The sequence below is a fragment of the Lycium barbarum genome, chromosome 11, assembly GCF_019175385.1.
Source record: "Lycium barbarum isolate Lr01 chromosome 11, ASM1917538v2, whole genome shotgun sequence".
Classification (NCBI taxonomy): Eukaryota; Viridiplantae; Streptophyta; class Magnoliopsida; order Solanales; family Solanaceae; genus Lycium; species Lycium barbarum.
This window is the reverse complement of record NC_083347.1, coordinates 10,841,887-10,862,389: the sequence shown is the minus strand read 5'-3', so window position 1 is coordinate 10,862,389 and position 20,503 is coordinate 10,841,887. Positions and strand designations below refer to the sequence as shown.

Below are 20,503 nucleotides of genomic sequence, written 5' to 3'. Positions count from 1 at the left end.
GCCAAGAAAAACACCTCTAGGCTTTAGCAAAAGCTCGAGCTTTTGAAGCTAGTTTCTGATAAGATAAAACATTGTTTAAGAACATGATTCTTTTTATTATCTAATTAAAGTATAAAATTCTAACAGAGATTAATTAAGTTAATTAGGCAATAAAAGATGTTTATACTTATCAAAGCGTTTAAAAAGGAGTTTTAAAAGCACCTTTCAAGTAAACATTGTTGGAAAAATTATCCAAAAGTAACAGCACATGACAAAATGACCCTAATAATTCTACAACAAATTTTATTATACTCTCAACGGAGATAAGATAAAATTTTATTTTTCATATATTACGTTCCAAAGAATTCAAAATTTCAAACGATCAAGATAAGCCAAATAAGGAATAAGAATGATAGTAGTTTGAATCAATTTTTAACTAAAGATTTCATTAATCCTGTTATGCGTGAAGATACTTATTGTGTACTACAGTATTTATCACTTGACTTTATTTGAACTTCTAAATAAGTATTCTTATAAATTTTATAACATCATCTATCATGCACTTTCCATTTACATAAATCCCAACCTGATTTCATTATACTGGTTTTAAATTATTTCCATTCTCTTTCCATTTTACTCTGTTATTATTTAAAAATTTCCCATTCTCTTTCGTTGTTTGATAAGTAGATATTTTTATTAGCCAAGTAAAGAAAACTACTAACCTTTTTTCCATCGGAAAAACTACGTGTTAATTAATCTGTGTCATAAAATTAGAGTTAGGACCAATGAAATTATTTCTAAAAAGGGAGAATAGCGATTTGGTCCTTCGGTTATTGAATTTTGGTTTTGATCCTTATAATATATGACTCAATATATCTTAACTTCACGTAATTAAAATTTGTGCTTTTGATCCGATATGTAGGAAATATGTTATATTTTGACATGTTTAGAAAGATACTACCTTCAAATATAGAGTAACAGTATAATTGAACATATAAATTAAACAGTGAAGTGGTTAATATACTGAATTCTTTTTGTAAATATTCATAAGCAATGGGATCAAAAGTGTTCATTTCATGTAATTGAAGGTTAAACGTGTTTAGTGAAATATTACACAGAGATTAAAATTAGAATTTACTAGTAATCGAGGGTCCAAATGCGCTATTAGACCTTCTAAAAAAGACGTGGCCTTTTTTTTCTCACACTTAAATTTCTTTCCTTCCTGGCGATCTTCCTTTTAGATTTGCTTCCTAATTGATTGTTTGGACTTTGAACTATAAATAGACTCTTCCAACTTATCAAATAAAAATTGTGAGAAAGAAGAAGAAAATTAAATCCATTGTTTTTTTCCTTGGCTTCTCTTATAGTGATGGATAGTTTATCGCTACCTGTCGGTGCAGTTTCTGCACTATTTTTTCTTCTTTTCATGTTGAACAATGTACATGGAAAGTTGGAAACCAACGACTGTGATCTCTTCCAAGGGAATTGGGTTTATGATGATTCTTATCCTCTTTATGATTCATCTGTGTGTCCATTTATTGAAAAACAGTTTGATTGTTTAAAGAATGGAAGGCCAGATAAAGAATATCTCAAATATAGATGGCAGCCCAATGGTTGCTTTTTACCAAGGTACTTTCTTTAATCTATGCTGTTCTTGTTTTAGTTTTTTTTGGTTTCTGTTAATGTACTTAGCTGTTTGCACAGCTTCTGTTTTTTTGTTTGTCCTATTTCTCGATTTGTGTGTGACATTTTTGCGCGTCGACCATGCGAATCTTGTAGTATCGTTCTAATTTTATCGAATGTTCTTGATTGAAGGGACGCACAACTTCAAAATAGCCGCCTCTTTGATCGAACACTTAAGGTGTGTTTGGGATGAAGGAAAAAGGTTTTCACAAAAATTATTTTCGTGAAAATTTGATTTTCTTACTTATTTCTGGTATTTGGTAAGTGATCAAAAGTGTTATCCCAAAAATATTTATATATAATCTAGGCAAATACTATGGAAGTAAAATGAGATGGTTGGGGCATTGGGTGGGGATTGAGGTCGAGGTGGGGTCGGTGGTTGGGATGGGGTTTAGGAGTACGACACGGGTTGGGGATAGGGTCGGAGGGGGTTGGGGTAAGGGGGGAGTGAGGAGGTTTAGGGCGGGGGTTGTTCAACTTAGTTCTCTTTGTCGAAAAATTGTAAATTGAGCAAAACAATATTTTTTCCGTCTATATATAAGTTGTTGAATACCCTTACTATAAAGGAAAACTCTAGTGAAGTGACAAAAAAGGTTCAAAAATTCTAGTTACATCACAAGTTCAAATGTGACATTCTAGTTTTTTTCTTTAATCTTCTTATATAAGTTTTTGATTTCGCCGCAGGCGGGGTATGAGGGTTGGGAGGAGACATCAGCATAAAATGTCACTCGTGAAATTTATTTTCCCTACAAGTATTTTTCAAAAAGTTTTAGCCAACCAAAAATGAAAAATACCAAAGACACCCTTATTGTTAATTTGTGTTTTATTTTTCTGTGTAGGTTTAATGCAACAGAATTTCAGCTCAAATTCAAGGGGAAGAGCTTGATGTTTGTTGGAGATTCACTAAGCGTTGATCAATGGCAATCTCTCACATGTATGCTTCATGCTGCTGATCCACAAGCTGAGTATACCTCCAAAAGGGTTGGAGCCACTTCTTTCTTCACATTCCCGGTACGTTTTTCTCGGGTGTCAAAATTAACACATGGAATCAATAAATATATTCGCTTAATCAATCTAATTAAATGGGTTCGGTTAATTAAATAGGTTAGGTTAAGTATATATTCATTAACAGGTCATTTTAGGCATAGCACAAGTTAATCCTTCTAAAGGCTTTGACCAATTTGGGTGGTAAATTTTAGATCAAATTGATGCATAAGAACTAAGAAGACATATTTATCAAAACACAACAAAATGATTTTTTTAATTTGATTAGTTATGATAAAGAAAGGAATCTTTTTTCTAATTTGATTTAGTTACTAAGCAAATTATAAAGAGACAAATCTCTAAATAAAAAAAATGATTTGAGTTGGACGTGTTGGTTTATGAATTATATCCATTATTAACTAAAATATTCTACTCACCTTAACAAAAACAAACATTGCCTGGGCTATATCCCCAACTATTTATTGATTCTATCCTTTTAACATGCTCAAATGTGGCTCAAGTCGTCCATTTATACCTTATACCTTCTTCATTCATCACTAAAGTATTTTTCAATAAAGTGTCAGATTGATAATAATGTATTTTCTTTTTAAATAATACTTCAGAGAATTCTAACTTTGATAATGAAGGATTTTCTTTTTCAATTTTATTAAGTTTGCTTTTTGAAATACATTTTGCCAAAAAATGCAGAAATACAACACGTCGTACCTAGTATTCCGTGATGTTTTCCTAGTCGACATTATCAAAGAGTATAACGGGACACGAGTTTTAGAGCTAGACTCTCTCAGTTCAGCAGCTCAATGGAAAGAAATGGATGTCCTCGTCTTTGATTCTTGGCATTGGTGGCTTCACACGGGTAGAAAACAAGCGTAAGTACTCTTAAACCATTCTATTTTAACGTGTGATAGCAGGTTCGTTACTATATCAATCAGATAATAACCTATATATTTGTCCTAGAAATTTATTCTACAACAACAACATACTCAGTGTAATCCCGCAAATGGGGTTTGGGGAGGGTAGGATGTACACAGACCTTATCCCTATCCTTTGTAGGGTAAAGAGGTTGTTTCCGATAGACCCTCGGCTTTAGAAATTTATTCTACATTATCTTATAAATGACATGAATTTATAAATATTCTTTTACTCCATCTGTGCATATATAGAACATAATCTCTTATCTAATTTGATGGAGTGAATTGTGGTGAAGTGCTAATGATCATTGCTTTTGCAGTTGGGATCTTGTTCAAGATGGCAAGTCCACATACAAAGATGCACCCCGTTTAACCCTATATAAGAAAGCACTAAATACATGGGCAAAATGGGTAGATTCTGAAGTAGACACCACAAAGACTAAAGTATTTTTCCAAGGAGTTTCTCCTGACCACGGCAAGTAAGTTCAAGACAATTTATACTCCCTTTGTTTCAATTAGTGTATCGTCCTTTTTCTTATTAATCAGCCTAAAAAAGCATGTTACTTTCTATATTTAATAACTTTTTAGTTTCAATATCACGCATGACATGTTTAGGATCACAATATTTAAATGACATTTTGATATATTACACATACTTTTAGTTTAAGACAGTAAGACTCAAAAGTTTTTCTTATCTTTTCAAAATTCGTATATAATTTAACTAATACACATAAAATAAAATGGAAAAATGTACTACCTCATACCTAGTATGTTAAATATCCTGAAGTAAGTATATATGTTTAAGTTTTATACACTGACAACATGATATTTGACTGTAAAATCAGTTGTGTCGGAGAAACGAAGCCATCGAGGAATACACAAGGACCACATCCAGGGGAATTGGTGTTGGAGAATGTTTTGAGAAGAATGAAAAAACCAGTTCATTTGTTGAATGTAACAACATTGTCACAGTACAGAGCAGATGGTCATCCTTCAGTTTATGGATTTGGTGGACACAGGAATATAGATTGCACACATTGGTGTGTGGCTGGTGTTGCTGATACTTGGAATGTACTATTAAGTGCACTTCTTGATCAATTATAGATCACCAATTATAGTATTTTCTCTACTTATCTTCTTTGGGGATAATAAATCAGAGTCGTCAAAAGAAAAAGATGTATTACAAAGGTTGTGTTCAAATTTATTTTGAAAAAATAGTTATGTGAGGCCGTGCTAAGTCCGGATCCAAACTCAAGATATAAAAGTAGATATTTTAATTAAAAAAATATAATTTGTGTCAGTACAAGTGTACAACAACAATAATCATATACCCATTGTAGTCCCACAAGTGGGTAATTAAGTTAGTAATAATTAAACTTCATATAAGTATATTTTCAATATATGAAAGCAAAACTTTCATTCCACTCCTTTAATATTTTAACTTTCATTTTGATGAAATTATTTATTTCATATCAAATGCGGAGCCAGAATTTGACATTTATAAGTTATGTATCCTAATTTTCTGAAGTTATTTAGTTCTAAATAAATAATCTATACATAGTTAATGAACTTTTAAGACAAATACATAATTTAACTTATGCAGCGGATGGAGCTACTCCTCCCTTAATTAGGGATTAGGGGTTCGAACATGGATATGAAAAAAAAATTTGGAGGGAGCGCTTCTCCCGAATGGGCGCGATACAGTGCGAATTATCTGGATTAATTGGGCTCAAATGCGGATATCAAGCACCAAACAGAAAATCAAAGAACATGAAAAATGAGGTAGGATGTTCGATAGCTTTTGAAAAGTAGACCTTGCAAAAAAAAAAAATTGACTTAAATAAATAAGATTGGGACCTAAAAGTAATTAATTAAAAAGTTTAAAATAAAAAAAAATGAAAATTTTTGTAAGGACTACAAAAGTCGCTAAGTTTGCCATTATATATAGTAGTAATGTGGCAGCATTTTGATTTTGGAATGTTACTGAGATAACTGAAATGAAGAGTTAATTTTGCAGTTCCATTTTGCCTTTTAAATCCCACTAAAGACCCTTCTTGCTATTTATGAGTCCACCCCATCCTTATATAGGATTTTTGCACAAATAGTCAACCCAATTCACTATTTTTTTTTTCTAACCAGTATACATAGATTATTATATTCTTATTATACACATATTATACATGAATTGAACATATGTCGTACATTTTCTGGCCATTTTTCATTCAAGAGGTTGGGTGACCGCTTTATAAATTAATTTTTCTATCTTTACCAAATAGCTGTTGGATTTATTGTTTACTTTTCATGACCAGTATACATTATTTATACACGATATATATAGATTATATATCCGCCAGCAATTTTTAGTTTAAGCGGTTGAGTGAAAGACTATTTAGGTTAATTTTTCATTTAGAAAATACATAAATAAGAAACAACTAATATGGAAAAAAAGTGTCATACCCCATTTTAACCGGGTTAAATTAGAAGTACAACATATTGGTGATTCCTATTTTTTGTTTATTTTAAGGAGTCGCCACCTAATTATTTATGGTGAATTAGGACACCTAAATTTATTAAAATTATTTTAAAGTTAACTCTGTTTTAAAAGTCTGCGAAACTTAAGATTCTAGGTAAGGGTTCAATTAGTCTAAAGGGAAGGTATTAGGCATCCTTTAAGACCCATTAACAATGGTTAACCGACCGGACTTATGATTAATTAGGCTAAGATGTAAATATAATATTTTGAATGTTTGGAAAATAGCTTATAAATATTGCTAAGGTTTTAAAAGAAAATGTAAAAATGTTATTAAAAATAAGACCTGTAGAATAGAATAATTTGTATATAAAAAAAAAGATTTTAAGTATTATTGAAAGCGAATTTGAAAAGGTAATGGTTTTCATATAGGCAGTAAGTTTAGCGAATTTGAAACTTTATATAAAATTGTATTAATATGACAATGCCAACCAAAATCTAATTTTATTATAAATATGATACAAAAGGCATGAGTTTTTTTTTTATTGACTTTATTTAATTATATTAGGCTAAAAGTATGCATAGTTGAATAAATCTTAAAAATAACGTTTATAGAGTATACTTGGATTAGTATTTGTATGTTAGTGACGTCTTGAAATTTTTTTAAGATAGTAACACAACGCATGGTTCTTTTGATTCAAAATATGTAGTTATGCCACTTCGAAGACCAATTATTCTAAGAAAGATAAATATTATAGACATTATAAATAACTTAATATAAAGGAAGAAAATGAAATTTATGAAATTAATTATTGGCTTCTATTTTTGACTAACCACCTATTATACTAGGATTTTCCCACTAATTTTACTAAGATTCATTCTAGCTAAGAAAACCCAAACAACATAAAATGTTAGTTGCATAATACAAGTTAGACACACAAAGGAAAATAAACGAGGGACAAATATAATTAATGGGCTCAGCCTATTTTAGAACATGTTGCTGCGTCACTGTTGGGTTTTGGCCCAGTTTTGTCTTTCTTTCTTTTATTTTATTTTTTGCTGCGGTAGAGGTTGACTCGAGAGATACGTTGGGCTTTAGCCCAACACCGAATGCGGAGGGAAACGAGTCCCTTGGACTCGTATGCGATGAGTCTCTTGGACTCCATTTTTCTCCGATGTGTACATGTAAAGAAAAAAGATAAAGATTAGCATAGAATCATCATATGATAAATTCAACAGAATTTCGATAGAAGGCATACGAAAGAATAAACTTGAGGACGCTATGAAAACAGCAGCTTATGAATGGGCTGAAGCTCTAATTCAGAGCCAACTCAGACCAAACAACAGGGGCTGCCGCTTTCAAAACAGCAGCTGAAATCTATTTCTCACCAGGCCAAGTTCCCAAAATAAGAGTATACATCAATCATTTAGCCTTGAGACAAAAGTTTAGTGACTGATCCTAGCCCCTTCAAACGGCATTTACAACAGAAAAGATTAAGGGGCATAAACTACGATTCATGAGCTAAAATAAATATATTTTTTGTCGCTTGATCTTTGACAAACCCTTTTCTGTGAACAAAGGCAACTCTATTTTTTAGTAACTATGAGCAAATTAGATCTGTCAGGTCAAGACAAATAGAAATACCAACAACTGAAACTAATCTATCCATAGTGAAGGAAACTGGATTCTTTGTAGAGCTCCGCCCAACCAAAGAGTAGGTAGGTCACGCGACAAGGACCAAACCCATTTATGGAAAAATCTCAGGAATACATGCTGAGTGATCAGGAAGGTCTCAAAAGAGTTAGCACTCGAAGTTCTTTAAAATAAACATGGAGATGAGAAGGACTTATCATGTTGGGTTCATCACAATACTCAAAGTTTGGAGGCATGTTTCCACTATTATAAACTAAGACGAGGCATGAATGCAAGTAAAGGTTCACAAAGCAAAATTCCTCTCACGAGGGTCCTGTCCAATATTTCGACAGAAGTCATCTAGGCAAGCAAATAGACCAGATCAGCAGACTCCTTTAAAATCGCTATAGACTGTTTTTAAACCAATTCAAGATTCATGCACTTTCCTTTTTTTTGAACAGTTTTAACATTCAGAACTTAGAGGGGGATGTATGTTGGTTTACCAAACAATTTGATGGTTCCTAAACACAAGACAATAACATTTAAGCACAGATGGTTATGACCAGAACTGGGCATACAGTGCAACTATATATATTTAGCCCCTACATTTTATCACATATGACTGAACATAATTTTAACAGACACAATTGGATTAAACTTTAGACTGAACAGACTCATGGTTAATTAGTTTTAATCATTTAAATCATATTTCAAACCAAAAAAGATCACAAACTTAACAAGATGACTCAAGATGTTGATTAGGACCCGAAACACAGATTCCATAACCAGCAGACTGTTTATCTAAGCTAATTCGTAACTTAATCAAAGATATGGAAATGACCTTTTAGAATCTACAATGCTAATCTTCCAGTACATATAAGGCTAAACAACTACAGTGTGATGAAGTAAACAAAACCAGTCTTATGAAGCTAAGAACATCACAAATAACCACAAACGCCAAACACCAAACCATACCAGCAATCAAAATGTAAATGACTGAAATGTCGAGGCAATAACTAAGGATCATTTGAAGGGGACATTTCAGTCTGTAGCATTCTTATTAACCTAGATTAAGCTTAAATAATCATGTGTCATTATATTTCCTCTAAATTGCTAAGAAAAGAGCTGAAACTTAACTAATTATTCATAATAGATCCCTTTGATCCCAACTACTTAGAGTACACACTAGGACAATAATTTATGCCTGAAACTCATGTCTATACTGATATTATTCAAACAACATAATGAGGACCAATATTCCACTAAACGGCAGAGGCATACTGAACTTAAACCAAACATGAACTAAACCAACAACCAGCATATCGATATAGTAAAACAGGAATTAAAACGTGCATGAATACGCCTAAACTAGCAACTAAAACACATAATCTGACTGAAATAGGAAGAGGAGTTAACATAAATATGAATACACCAGTAATTCAGCACATATAACCATCAAGCAGGAAAAATACCAGATAAACTGGGAGGAAGGAAAATTACCTTTTTCGGGCGCAGTGAACAGGGTGTCGAGGTCTCGGATATATGCTCGAACTCGAACGAACCCGAACCCGATTAGAGTAACTAAAGTTTCAAATTGGAAAGTGAAAATAGAGTAATATGTGGCTGTTTTTTTTTTTTAGAATGAGGCTATCTTTTCGATGATAATTTCAGTCCCAAATCTTATATTTTCAACAGAAGGGTTTTCTGATTTAAAAGAAAATCAAGACCAGAAAGAAACTTAAGACTCGATGACAGAAAACTTGTGTATCCTCCAAAACACTGGAAAAAAATCCTCCCCGATCTCCTCTCAATTCCCCTTCTTTATAGGGTTGTGATTAGGGTTTAAGAAAGGAGAGAAGGAGCGTGGGGGGACAGAGATGAGTGGGTGACAGAGGCGTGGGGGGGGCAACAGTGAGTGGAGGGAGCGTGTGGAGAAGAGAGAGGAGAGGAGAAAGAAAAGGGGGGGGGGGGGGGGGGGGGGGGGGGGGGGGCGGCGGTTTGAAGGAGAAAGAGAGATAGGGTTTAGGGTAAAAGAATGAGGGGATTGGGCCGGATCGGGTAGTGTGTTGGGCTGGACCGGGTATTGGATTAAAATAGTGGGCTGGGGAATAAAAAATGTGGTCTGATTATTGTATTTGTATTTTTGGGCCATTAATTTGACTGAAAATTGTTGATCCTTCCTCCTCTATTTAGTTATTTTTGGACTTCTGATTTAATAATTAGTACAATATATACTATGTGGAGACAATTAATAATTAATATGTAGAAAATAAAGATTTTACAAAGTGTTGTCTTGTAATTAATTTAACGATTCCAAACCCGAAAATGAAACGATGACGAACATTTAAAATTTGTGATAAAGTAATGCTCATAATGTTGAAAATAAAAGTAGCGGAAATAATAGTAGTGAAAATAAAGTATTTAGCTCGTCAGTAAATTTAGAAGCTCAAAGAAATAAATTGAAATAAAGGAGGTACAAAATTGGGTGTCAACAAAAAGTACTAGTAATTACTTGGATAGCTATTTGTTACTGCATAATGCATCTCAATTCCAGTATTTCTTGCGCGGAATGGCCTTCAAAGTCACTGGTCTTAATTTTACCCCTCCAATTGTTGATCTTTAATTTTTTTTTCCTTCTCCTAAAAACCCATGGGTTCCGAGTTCGAACCCCCGCTTAATCAAAAATTTAAAAAAAAAAAATCGCAAGACAGAGTTTTGGATAGAAACTCCTAGAGTTTGAACCTTATAACGCAAAGTTCGGCCAAAAATCTGCCTGAAGGCTAACTTTTGTCCGAATAGGTCTAATTTTGATACAAACCTCTGTCTTGGGATTTTTTTTAAAAAACTGAGCCGAGGTTCAAACCCGTATTTGGTGAAGGGCCAAAATTAAAGATGAAGCTTTTTTTTTTTGCGCGGATTTCCCTTCTTCTGGGGTGGTCTTTAATTTTTTGCCCCTCAAATTGGTGCTCCTTAATTTTTGTCCTTCGGCTAATACTCCGAGCTTCTGGGTTTGAATCTCATCTTAATTAAAAAAAGAAGGAATTTGGCAAGGCAGAGGTTTGGATGCAGTGTTTTGAAGGCAAAATTCCGCCTTAAAAAACTCTACCTTAAGTGCCCGAATCATGCAAAATTTTGCCTTAAGTGCCTTGCGAATTTTTTTTCATTTTTAACTGAGCGGGGGTTCGAACTCTAAACCAAGGGGTTGTAACGAAGGACAAAAATTAAATACCACCATTTTAATAGACAAAAATTAAAGACCACTCCAAAATAAGGACATTCCTGCGAATTGTCCTCTTGAAGGGCAATCGTGCAGATGACCCATTCCAGAAAATGTTGATTGATGTCCAAGAAAGCCCACAACAGCACTTCATAGTATTGGGCCAAAGTTCAACAGTATTGTCACGCCCCGAACCATGGCCTGGCGTAAGACGGCATTCGGTGTCTGACTGAATGTGACCGAGCGAACCACATGGCTTGTTGAATCATCATGAGGCATACATGAGGGAAATATAACGTGAAGTGCATGATGAGATTTTATAAAACATTGTAACTCATAATATTAAACATAAGTACTTGATTAAGTCATGAATGCGGACAATATCATAATGAGCCAAACCGGCTAACCAACTCTGGAAGTCTATCATGACACTTGTCTTGTCTATGAAACCTCTAACATGAGTCTGAAAAACATGTAATATGCTTGCTGGGACAAGGCCCTCAGCATACCTTTAGATGCAAAACTAATTAAAAAAAGACAATGTCTAAATCCCGAATGAGATGGGGCTCACCAATAAGCCGGTACGTGCAGATCGTAATAAGCAGAGGCGTCGTCCTGTAAATCCGTACCTGCATCGTAAAATGTAGGCCCCCGGGCAATAAAAGGGGACGTCAGCACATTGAATGTACTGGTATGTAAATAAACTGAAAGAAATAACATGGGACATGGAATAACATGATAAGAACTGAAATCGAAAACTTGAACATGAACATGAGCATGAGCATTGGTATATATATATATATATATATATATATATATATATATATATATATATATAATATAAGTAAAACATGATATGTAGGGAGAGCATTTCATAAACCGACCATGTGATATCACCACGTGGGTACATGGAGTCTGGTACCTCGTCGGACCAGCAGAGCCCCCATACCTTGCCAGGGTATAAGGTGGTAACGTGCCTGATGGATCCATTCAGTGTAACCTAATTGGGCGGAGCGATCCTTGTCCTACGATGTCTACATAGTTTCAGGCTATCTGAGTCTTCTCGGTAATTCGTGCAACTCCTAAAAATATGAAGATAATATAGTTGGCTAAGAAGCTCATGATTTTCGTGAAATAACTTGTAAACATACTTGTAATCATGATTTCACGAAGTAACTTATAACATAGCTTGTATCATGATTTCATGAGATAACTTGTAGCATGGTTTTATGAAATAACTTGTATTTAACATGTATATTTCTTGTATCACGGCATGAAAGTAATTATATGATTTAATTGCATGAAAACTTGTAGACATATAGGATATTCATGAAATAATCATTCTTAGTCAAAAACATGCATGCAAGAACCCATGGAATACAAAATATGGGTTTGCAATTCATGGATTACGGACAGATTCTCAATAATCATAATGAGTATCAAGAACACAATGATAGAATAATAGCAATTCAAACATAATATAGTCATAGACATGGACCTAGGGTTATCATGAGCATAGTATAGAATAGAAACCCTAGTTTTGTAAAGTTTCATACTTTATAGATTAGGAGGCATAGGGAAGAACAATGATGTTCCCACACGTAGATAGTAACTCCACATACCTAGTAATGCTCCAAACTTGAATTAAAGATTTTAACTTTGAAGAAGATTTCCAAAATCTTGAATTCTTGAACCTTGAGATGGGTTTTCTTGAAAACCCTAGTTTAGGAACAATGATTTCTTGCTTAGATGATTAGAGTATATGTTAGAATTGAGTTGGAAGGGTTTGGATTGACTTACCTTAATGTTTTGGATTGTTTCTAGGGCTTGGAATTGTGAATAATGAAATAAAAGAACTCAAGGCTTGAATTTATACAAAAGTGAGGCGGAAGTTATATGGACATATTATACGGTCCGTATAAAGTTATACGGTTCGTATAATATGACCATATTTTATCATGGCTAAACAGAACGTCGATTTGGAGCTTCACGAAGTACGGACGACTTATACGGTTTGTATAAAATTATATAGACCGTATAAGTAGTTCGTATAACATGACCAGTGAACGGACTGCTCTGTACTCCTTTAGTAAAATGTCCATCACTTTTTGTACAGATGTACCCTTGACTCCTATAATATACCGTTGGAAAGGTATTTCAAAGGGCTACAACTTTCATTTAGGAAGTTTTCCCAAATTCCTAATTAATAAAGGGGTTATGGTCGTTGGAAGTAAGACCTTTTACAAAATCACTTGCAAACATGCCCCGTAGAGTGGCTTTCAAATTTGCTTTGCCCAAAGGCATTTCTTATGACTTGATTAGTTTTCAAAACACTTCCTTTAACCCTCATATTGGTTCCATTATATTATCATCTTATGAGTCAAACCTTCGCCCGAAGCTACGAGGTGTTACAAGTATGAATTCCCCCATGGGCAATTCGCAGGATTTCCCTTCCTTTGGGATGGTCTTTAGTTTTTGGCCCTCAAAATGTTGATCTTTAATTTTTTCCCTTCGCGTTGGAATCCTGAGCTTCGCGTAAAAATCATGAGGTTCTGGATTCGCACCCCCGCTTAGGCATAAATTTTTTTAAAAAAAAAAATCGCAAAGCAAGGCTTGGGTAGCATGTATGCCGGACCCGACATACACTTCTTAAGGAGCAACTAAAGTTATGTCGGACCCGACATAACTATAAGTTCCCCCTTATAAGGTAAAGTTTATGCCTTAACGAAAAGTTTTGTCTTATGGGCATACTTTTAGTTATGGCTTCACTAAAAGTCTGCCCCATAAGGCATAACTAAAAGTATGCCCCATAAGACGGAACTGTTCCTTAAGGCAAAACTAAAAGTTTGTCTTATAAGGCAAAGTCTATGCGTTAAGGAAAATTCTGCCTCGTAAGACATAATTAAACTATATCTTAAGGAAAATTTCTGCGCCTTAACTAAAAGTCTGTCCATAAGGCATAAGTATGCCAGGTCCGGCATACCCGCGACCCAAGCCTTGCCTTGCAATTTTTTTTTAATTTATACCTGAGCGGGGATTCGAACCCAGAACCAGATATAAGGCTATTTTTCAAGCGAAGGACAAAACTTAAAGACCACAAATATGAGGGCAACATTTAAAGACCACCCCAAAAGAAGGGCAATCTGTGCAATTTTTTTTGGTCCCCCATCACTATCTATCTAATCCAATCAATTGGTTTGAACATTTTTGAAACTAAAGGTGGAAAAGGAAACTTGCCATCAGCATTTGAAATTTATAATTTCCTACCTCGACCTCAAATTAATAATACAAGGGAATGCAATAATAACTATATTAGCATTATTATTTTTTAGATACTTCGTAGAATTTTTAACATATGGAGTATATAAGATCCAAACAAAACTTACTAGGTTCACCTCAACTTGTAAGTGGGCTTCTTGATCTGTCACTGGCAAACTAGATACACCGTACTTTACAATCTAATCTATTCTCGCTATATTACAAAATGGAAAGTTTTCGAATTCTTGCATAGAAACTTTTAGAAGATTTAAACCATGAAGACTATGCATGAACTATGTTGAATGAAGATAGGAAAAAAGGTGACCAAAATTTATTAGCAATAATTAGCATATACTTATAATTAGTAATGCGAATCAAACAGTGGAACTAGCAATTAATGACACAAGTTATAAGTTTCCTAACCAAGTCGTCAATATCCATTGAATAGATAGATAAAACAAAAATCAATAAGTAAAAAATTTACATGAAAAATGTTTAGCATAGAGGAGAAATTAAGAAACCTCTATAAGTAACTATTTTATCTACATGCATGAATCGATTTCAAAAGGAATTTAATGCATTTCCTTTCAGGTATATATTGTACACATACAAAAGACTAAAGCTCCTCCATTGGTACATCAAAGTATTGATACAATTAAAAAATATTGAACTTTTTCTCATGGTTTGTTACTCTGTATCTGTCGTTGCCATTGTATCAACTTTTTTAACCATCTATTCACTTTCTCTGTTCTTGAATTCGAAAACCAAGCAATTCAATGAGGTAAGTTTAGTAGGAACAAAGGGGTGTGATATTTACAAAGGGAGTTGGGTTCTGGATGAATCATATCCTCTTTATAATTCATCAACTTGTCCCTTCATTGAGAACACATTTGATTGTCAAAAGCATGGACGCCCTGATAAAGAATTTTTCAAGTATAGATGGCAGCCATTTGGATGTAATTTGCCAAGGTAATTGATTTTTCTGAAATAATTTTGTTTATTGTTTCATTGGTTATTAAGGGTGTTTGGAATTGTTTTCCAGTTTTCTCACGTTTGGTTGGTCAAAATGTTTTGAAACTTTTTTCCTAAAAAAAATCAAATCAAGAATATGACTTCTCTGATTGAAGTACGAAAAACGAGTTTAATAAATTGCATTTAGTGTGGATTGTCTTCCCCCGCCACCCCAACACTCCACCCTCCCCACTCCAACACTCCGACCCCCCCTCTCACCCCTAGCACCATGACCCCTCTCCCACTCCCCCAGCTCCGCTCACACTCCCACTCCCTTTTCCACCACTACCCCCAACACTCCGACCCCCCCTCCCACCCCTAGCACCATGACCCCTCTCCCCTACCACTGACTCAGGTCCTTCTCATAATTTTTGCCCTAAATTAAATTATATATAATTGCGCCTTAGGGTTAATATTTTCTGTTTAATTACTTATCATAACAAAAATAAGTAAGAAAATCATTTATTTTTCAGTAAAACATTTTTCTTTGCCCCAAACACACCCTAAATTAAAGATATCAATATTCTTGAATTTGTAATTGCTTTTTTTCCCTTACAGATTTAATGGAACCGAATTGGTGTTGAAATACAAAGGGAAACGCATCATGTTTGTTGGAGATTCACTTGGACAAAATCAGTGGTTTTCTCTTGCATGCATGCTTCATGTTGCACTACCACAAGCCAAGTATAGCCTAGATAAAATTGGAAAGGTTTATGTATTCACCCTCCTGGTAAGCCATATTATTTTTAATTTAACTTCTACACTGCCGGTATAAAAATTTCTTTACACTATCAGTTGATGTAAAGGATAAGGGTTAATAGCACTTTGGGTACGTCCCTCGTTGATTTATTGCAAAATTATGATTTTAGTTCCTATATAATATTTGATTAGGCACACACTAACCTTTAATTAATTGAATTGTGCACTTTTGATCCGTTTAATTTTGAAAATTCACAAGTTTACCATTATTATTGATCACTAGCTCCACAGTTAATTACTCATATATTATGTTAAGTTTGTCTTGTTACTCTATATTTGATGGTAATGAGTTCTATAAAAGTCAAATGTCACATATTTTCTACATGTCGAGAACCCACACACACATTATATTTAATTAAAGATTAATTATACTTAGTCACATATCACAAGGACCAAAAGTAAAATTTATCAATAACATATGTAGAGGTGTCAATATGAGCTGGCCCAGCCCAACCCAACCCAGCCCTTTAAGAATTAAATAGGCTAGGACGGGTTGGCCCTTTTAATTGAAGGGCCTGCAAAATGGCAGCCCAACCCAACCCTAAGCAGGCCACGGGTTGGGACGGGCCAGCCCTTTAAGTTTTTTCATCTTCTGAAATAACATTTTCTAAGTGATTTTTGGTACAATTTGAATATGAAACTTTTGCAATATGAAATAGAATTTTCTACCACACCATTCTTGCGCAAATTCATATCATAGAAGAAAAAAATTTAAGAGAACAAATAGAAATTATTATTTTTTATCACTAATTCAGATCACGTTCAAAAGAAATTAAACATAATATAAATTCTAAGACCTAAAAGTATTACTCTAGTTTCTAATTTACTACTTAGTAGTAAGTATATTCTTTTTTTCTCATTACTTTTTATCTTTTTGTTTAATTTACTTATATTTTTTTAAAATTAATTAATTTATTATTCTTTTCTGGCCTCAAGGGCTGGCCTCAGCCCAACCCCTGAGGCTGGCAGGCTAAGAGAGACTGAGCTTTTGAGCCTCACTTCTATATGAGTCAAAGAAATCCTAGCCCAACCCTACTTAAGTAAAAGATTGGATTGGGCCGGACTCGCGGGCCAAGCCCATACTGACAGCTCTAAACATAGATAAAATTTACCAATAACATAGGGAATTACAAAAGTGCTACCAAAAGATTATTACATGTAATATCCATAAAAATTGAGATTAATAACTTGAATAATAACATAGATTACCTGCTATAACATATTAAAATACACTAGTAAATATAATAATTCTTCATCATATATTTATGTTCATGCTTTTGTCAACTTTTTCAAACACATCTAGCTCTTGTAATATATGAGTTTTTATGAAATATTTGGTGAACATGTAGGAATACAATATTTGGCTATTGTGCCTTGGGATTCCACTATTTGTTGATACTGTAACGGAGAAAGGCTCAAGGGTACTCAAGATTGATTCCATCAGTTCAGGCAATATTTTGAAAGAAATGGATGTGTTGGTTTTTAATACATGGCATTGGTGGGATCGCAAAGGGATAAAACAAACGTGAGATACATATGATATACAGTAACATTTTCATAATATTTTTTGTACTACTTTATAGTACTATGTTTATTACGTCCTACTAATTATTATCCATATAATGCAAGATTTTCTTCTTCTTTTTTTTCGCAGTTGGAATGTCATTCAAGAAGGGAATATTACGTACAAAGATATGGACAGAATGGAACTTTATAAGAAAGGATTAAATACATGGGCCAAATGGGCTGATTCTAATCTTAATTCCACAAAAACAAGAGTATTTTTTCAAGGTGTTTCTCCAGACCATGATGGGTAATTTTCATTTTTTTCTTTTAACTATTTTAATTTGTGGGTTTATAGTAATTTTAGTCGTCCTCAATTATTGGTAAATTTTGCTTTTAGTCCTAATAATATCTGCTTAAGCACATTGAACCTTCAAGTAATTGAATTGTGCGATTTTAGTGTTGTTGCTTATAAACATTCACAATTTACTACTATAATTATTAACTGTTCCACCACATGTGTTTTGTTAAGTTTGTATTGTTATTCTATATTTAACTCTGTTATAGTTCTATAAATAGTCATATATGACACATTTTCTACCTTAAGGGTCCAAAAAATCACATTTTAATTATCGAAGGTTAAATATGTTATGTTATGTTATACTCTATTTGTCCCAATTTATGTGTCATTCTTTCCTTTTTAATCAGCCTCTAAACAAAATGACATCTTTCTACATTTAGTGAAATTGTGATTTTACACCTCTCGTTTCACCTTGAATTGAATGAGATGATTTGTGGCCACATAAATTTTTATGGTTTGTTTTACACCACAACTTTCAAAAGTCTTTTTTTCTCTTAAACTTCACGCCCAGTCAAACACTACACATAAATTGGGATGGAGGGAGTATATCACAAGGAAATCTATCAATAACTTAGGGACCAAACACTACTAGAAAACATAGATTTTTCCCACTGACATTCAGTGGGAAATTTATGTTATAAAACATAATTCTCCCACCTCGTTCCCACCGAACCACCTCACGGAGAAAACGCATGATGGGAAACAGGTTCCCATTTGAACTCTGAGAAACTTCCTAATTTTGCCATGTGAAAACACTACTATTTAGGTTTTTCCAACCGACATTCAATGAAAAATCTATGGAAAATTTCAATGGGAAAATAGTGGTTTTTTCGTAATGAGAAGTGTTATTATCCTTAACTGGCTGTTTAATTTCCTTAAGATGGTAATTATATTAATATCTTGAAATTGAAATCTTATTTTGATTATATCCAGATGCAAAGGAAAAATAAGACCAATGCAAAGTTCAGGAAGTGTACATCCAGCGGAAATAGAGCTGGAGAAAGTTCTGAAAACTATGTCAAAATTATATATTCATTTGATCAACATAACGAGGTTGTCACAGTACAGATCAGACGGTCATCAATCCATCTATAGTGGTGATAGCAATAGCATGGATTGTATCCACTGGTGTCTACCTGGGGTGCCTGATGCTTGGAATCAACTCCTTTATCACCTTCTTATTTCATAGTTTTAGTATATTTTTGTTCATTTTTATTTCTAATTAACACTTTGCTTGGAAATTCAGAACAATTTCTTGTCCCGTTGTATCAGTCAGATCAATAAGCTTACGTACACAATTGCTTGAGGCAAAAAAAAAAAAAAATCTTTTTCTTATGATAATAAAATGAGTAGCTAGCTGGCTTGCAATAGCAAGGTGCCAAGGACCATATAGGCTATTAATTTGGCTATTGTTGGATGAAAGACATTGCTTATAACCTCCTACATCCAGAAAACTTTATGCTTTACACCACTGACAATACTTGTATGAGGCCTCTTTTAGTCTCATTGAATTTAACTTTTGGGTCCACATATACTGGATCGGTGGTTCCACCTACTTGTGAGACCAAAAGAGGTCTTATAAGTTGTGTGAGGCACAAAATGAAACTTTTCCGCTAACTTCAAACTCTAAGTTAGATGATTAAGTTGCCGAGATCCTCGCAATTCAAATATAACGCAAACTCCTCTTTGATAGCTAGGCTGATTAGGATAATTGTGTTTTCTCCTATTATTTTGGGATTTCAAGTTTAATACATCTTTTCTATAGGGACAATAACATTTTTGGTCCATCAGCTATGTGTAAATTCTTATTTCAGTTCTTTTAATATATGACTCAACACATTTAATTTTTCGTTAATGTAAATGTGTGATTTTTGTCCCTTTATGTAGGAAATATGTTATATTAAGACTTTTTTTTAAAAGTATAATACCCCAAATACGGAGTAACAATACAATCTTAATATAGTTCCGAAAATCGGTGGTTATTTTTTGTTTATTTGTGCTTAAAACAAAATGAATAATCCTCTCATTTGCTTCCTTAAAATGATCTGAACTCTGTTTGAGTGGAGGGGTGTGAATCTGATTTTGACCCTTCTAGATTTATTGGTTTTATTATGGAGTGCTGGTCAACGTCAACAAAGCAGACAAGTAAGTGTCATTTGCCAGCTAATAAGTTGAAACATGTTAGTCTTTATCAGTGTCGTCGGCTCTCAGAGTCTCAATGAACTTTTCAAAATGAACAATTTTTAATTAACCTCGTAATTAATTTTTTTCATCAGGAAGAAGAATCTTAATCTTCTCAATGACACAAAGAATCCCACGCCGTCGAATAAGCATGCATTAATTATTCAAAAAATAGAAATATATTTATGAAAAATTGACTAGTTAATTCAAAATTAAATTAACAAGATGACTTAATTATATGACAAACGCGTTTTCGTGCCAACCTTCTTGCTCTAATTTCTCTTTTCGTAATCATAAGCGTGTTTTGGACAGTAAGAGTTAACACCGCGCCCTTAAGTGCAACTTTAATATTCCCCATGCAATGCAATCATGCAAACGAAGAAAGAAGAAAAAAAACATTTATTTATACTCCTTCCGTCTCAAAATATTTATCCCACTTACTAAAAATATTTAATTTGTCTCAAAATATTTTTCATTTTTATTTACCAAAATAAAATTAAGTAGCTTTTTCCCATCTTACCCTTGTATTAATTAC

At 33.6% G+C, this 20,503-nt stretch overlaps 2 protein-coding genes across 2 annotated transcripts; both read left to right on the top strand.

The window, feature by feature from the left end:
- The first annotated feature begins 1,217 nt into the window (after positions 1-1,217).
- Positions 1,218-4,864, top strand: LOC132617787 (protein trichome birefringence-like 43). The gene is made up of 5 exons (XM_060332861.1): positions 1,218-1,608; positions 2,502-2,673; positions 3,355-3,533; positions 3,896-4,054; positions 4,421-4,864. Exons 1-5 carry the CDS (start codon positions 1,349-1,351, stop codon positions 4,677-4,679), a joined length of 1,029 nt encoding a protein of 342 aa, XP_060188844.1. The 5' UTR covers positions 1,218-1,348; the 3' UTR covers positions 4,680-4,864.
- A 9,874-nt stretch (positions 4,865-14,738) lies between these two features.
- On the top strand, positions 14,739-19,282 carry LOC132617814 (protein trichome birefringence-like 43). Its single transcript, XM_060332885.1, has 5 exons — positions 14,739-15,122; positions 15,723-15,894; positions 17,273-17,448; positions 17,578-17,736; positions 18,721-19,282. The coding sequence occupies exons 1-5, from the start codon at positions 14,833-14,835 to the stop codon at positions 18,974-18,976; spliced, it is 1,053 nt and encodes a 350-aa protein (XP_060188868.1). The 5' UTR covers positions 14,739-14,832; the 3' UTR covers positions 18,977-19,282.
- The last annotated feature ends 1,221 nt before the right edge of the window (positions 19,283-20,503 follow it).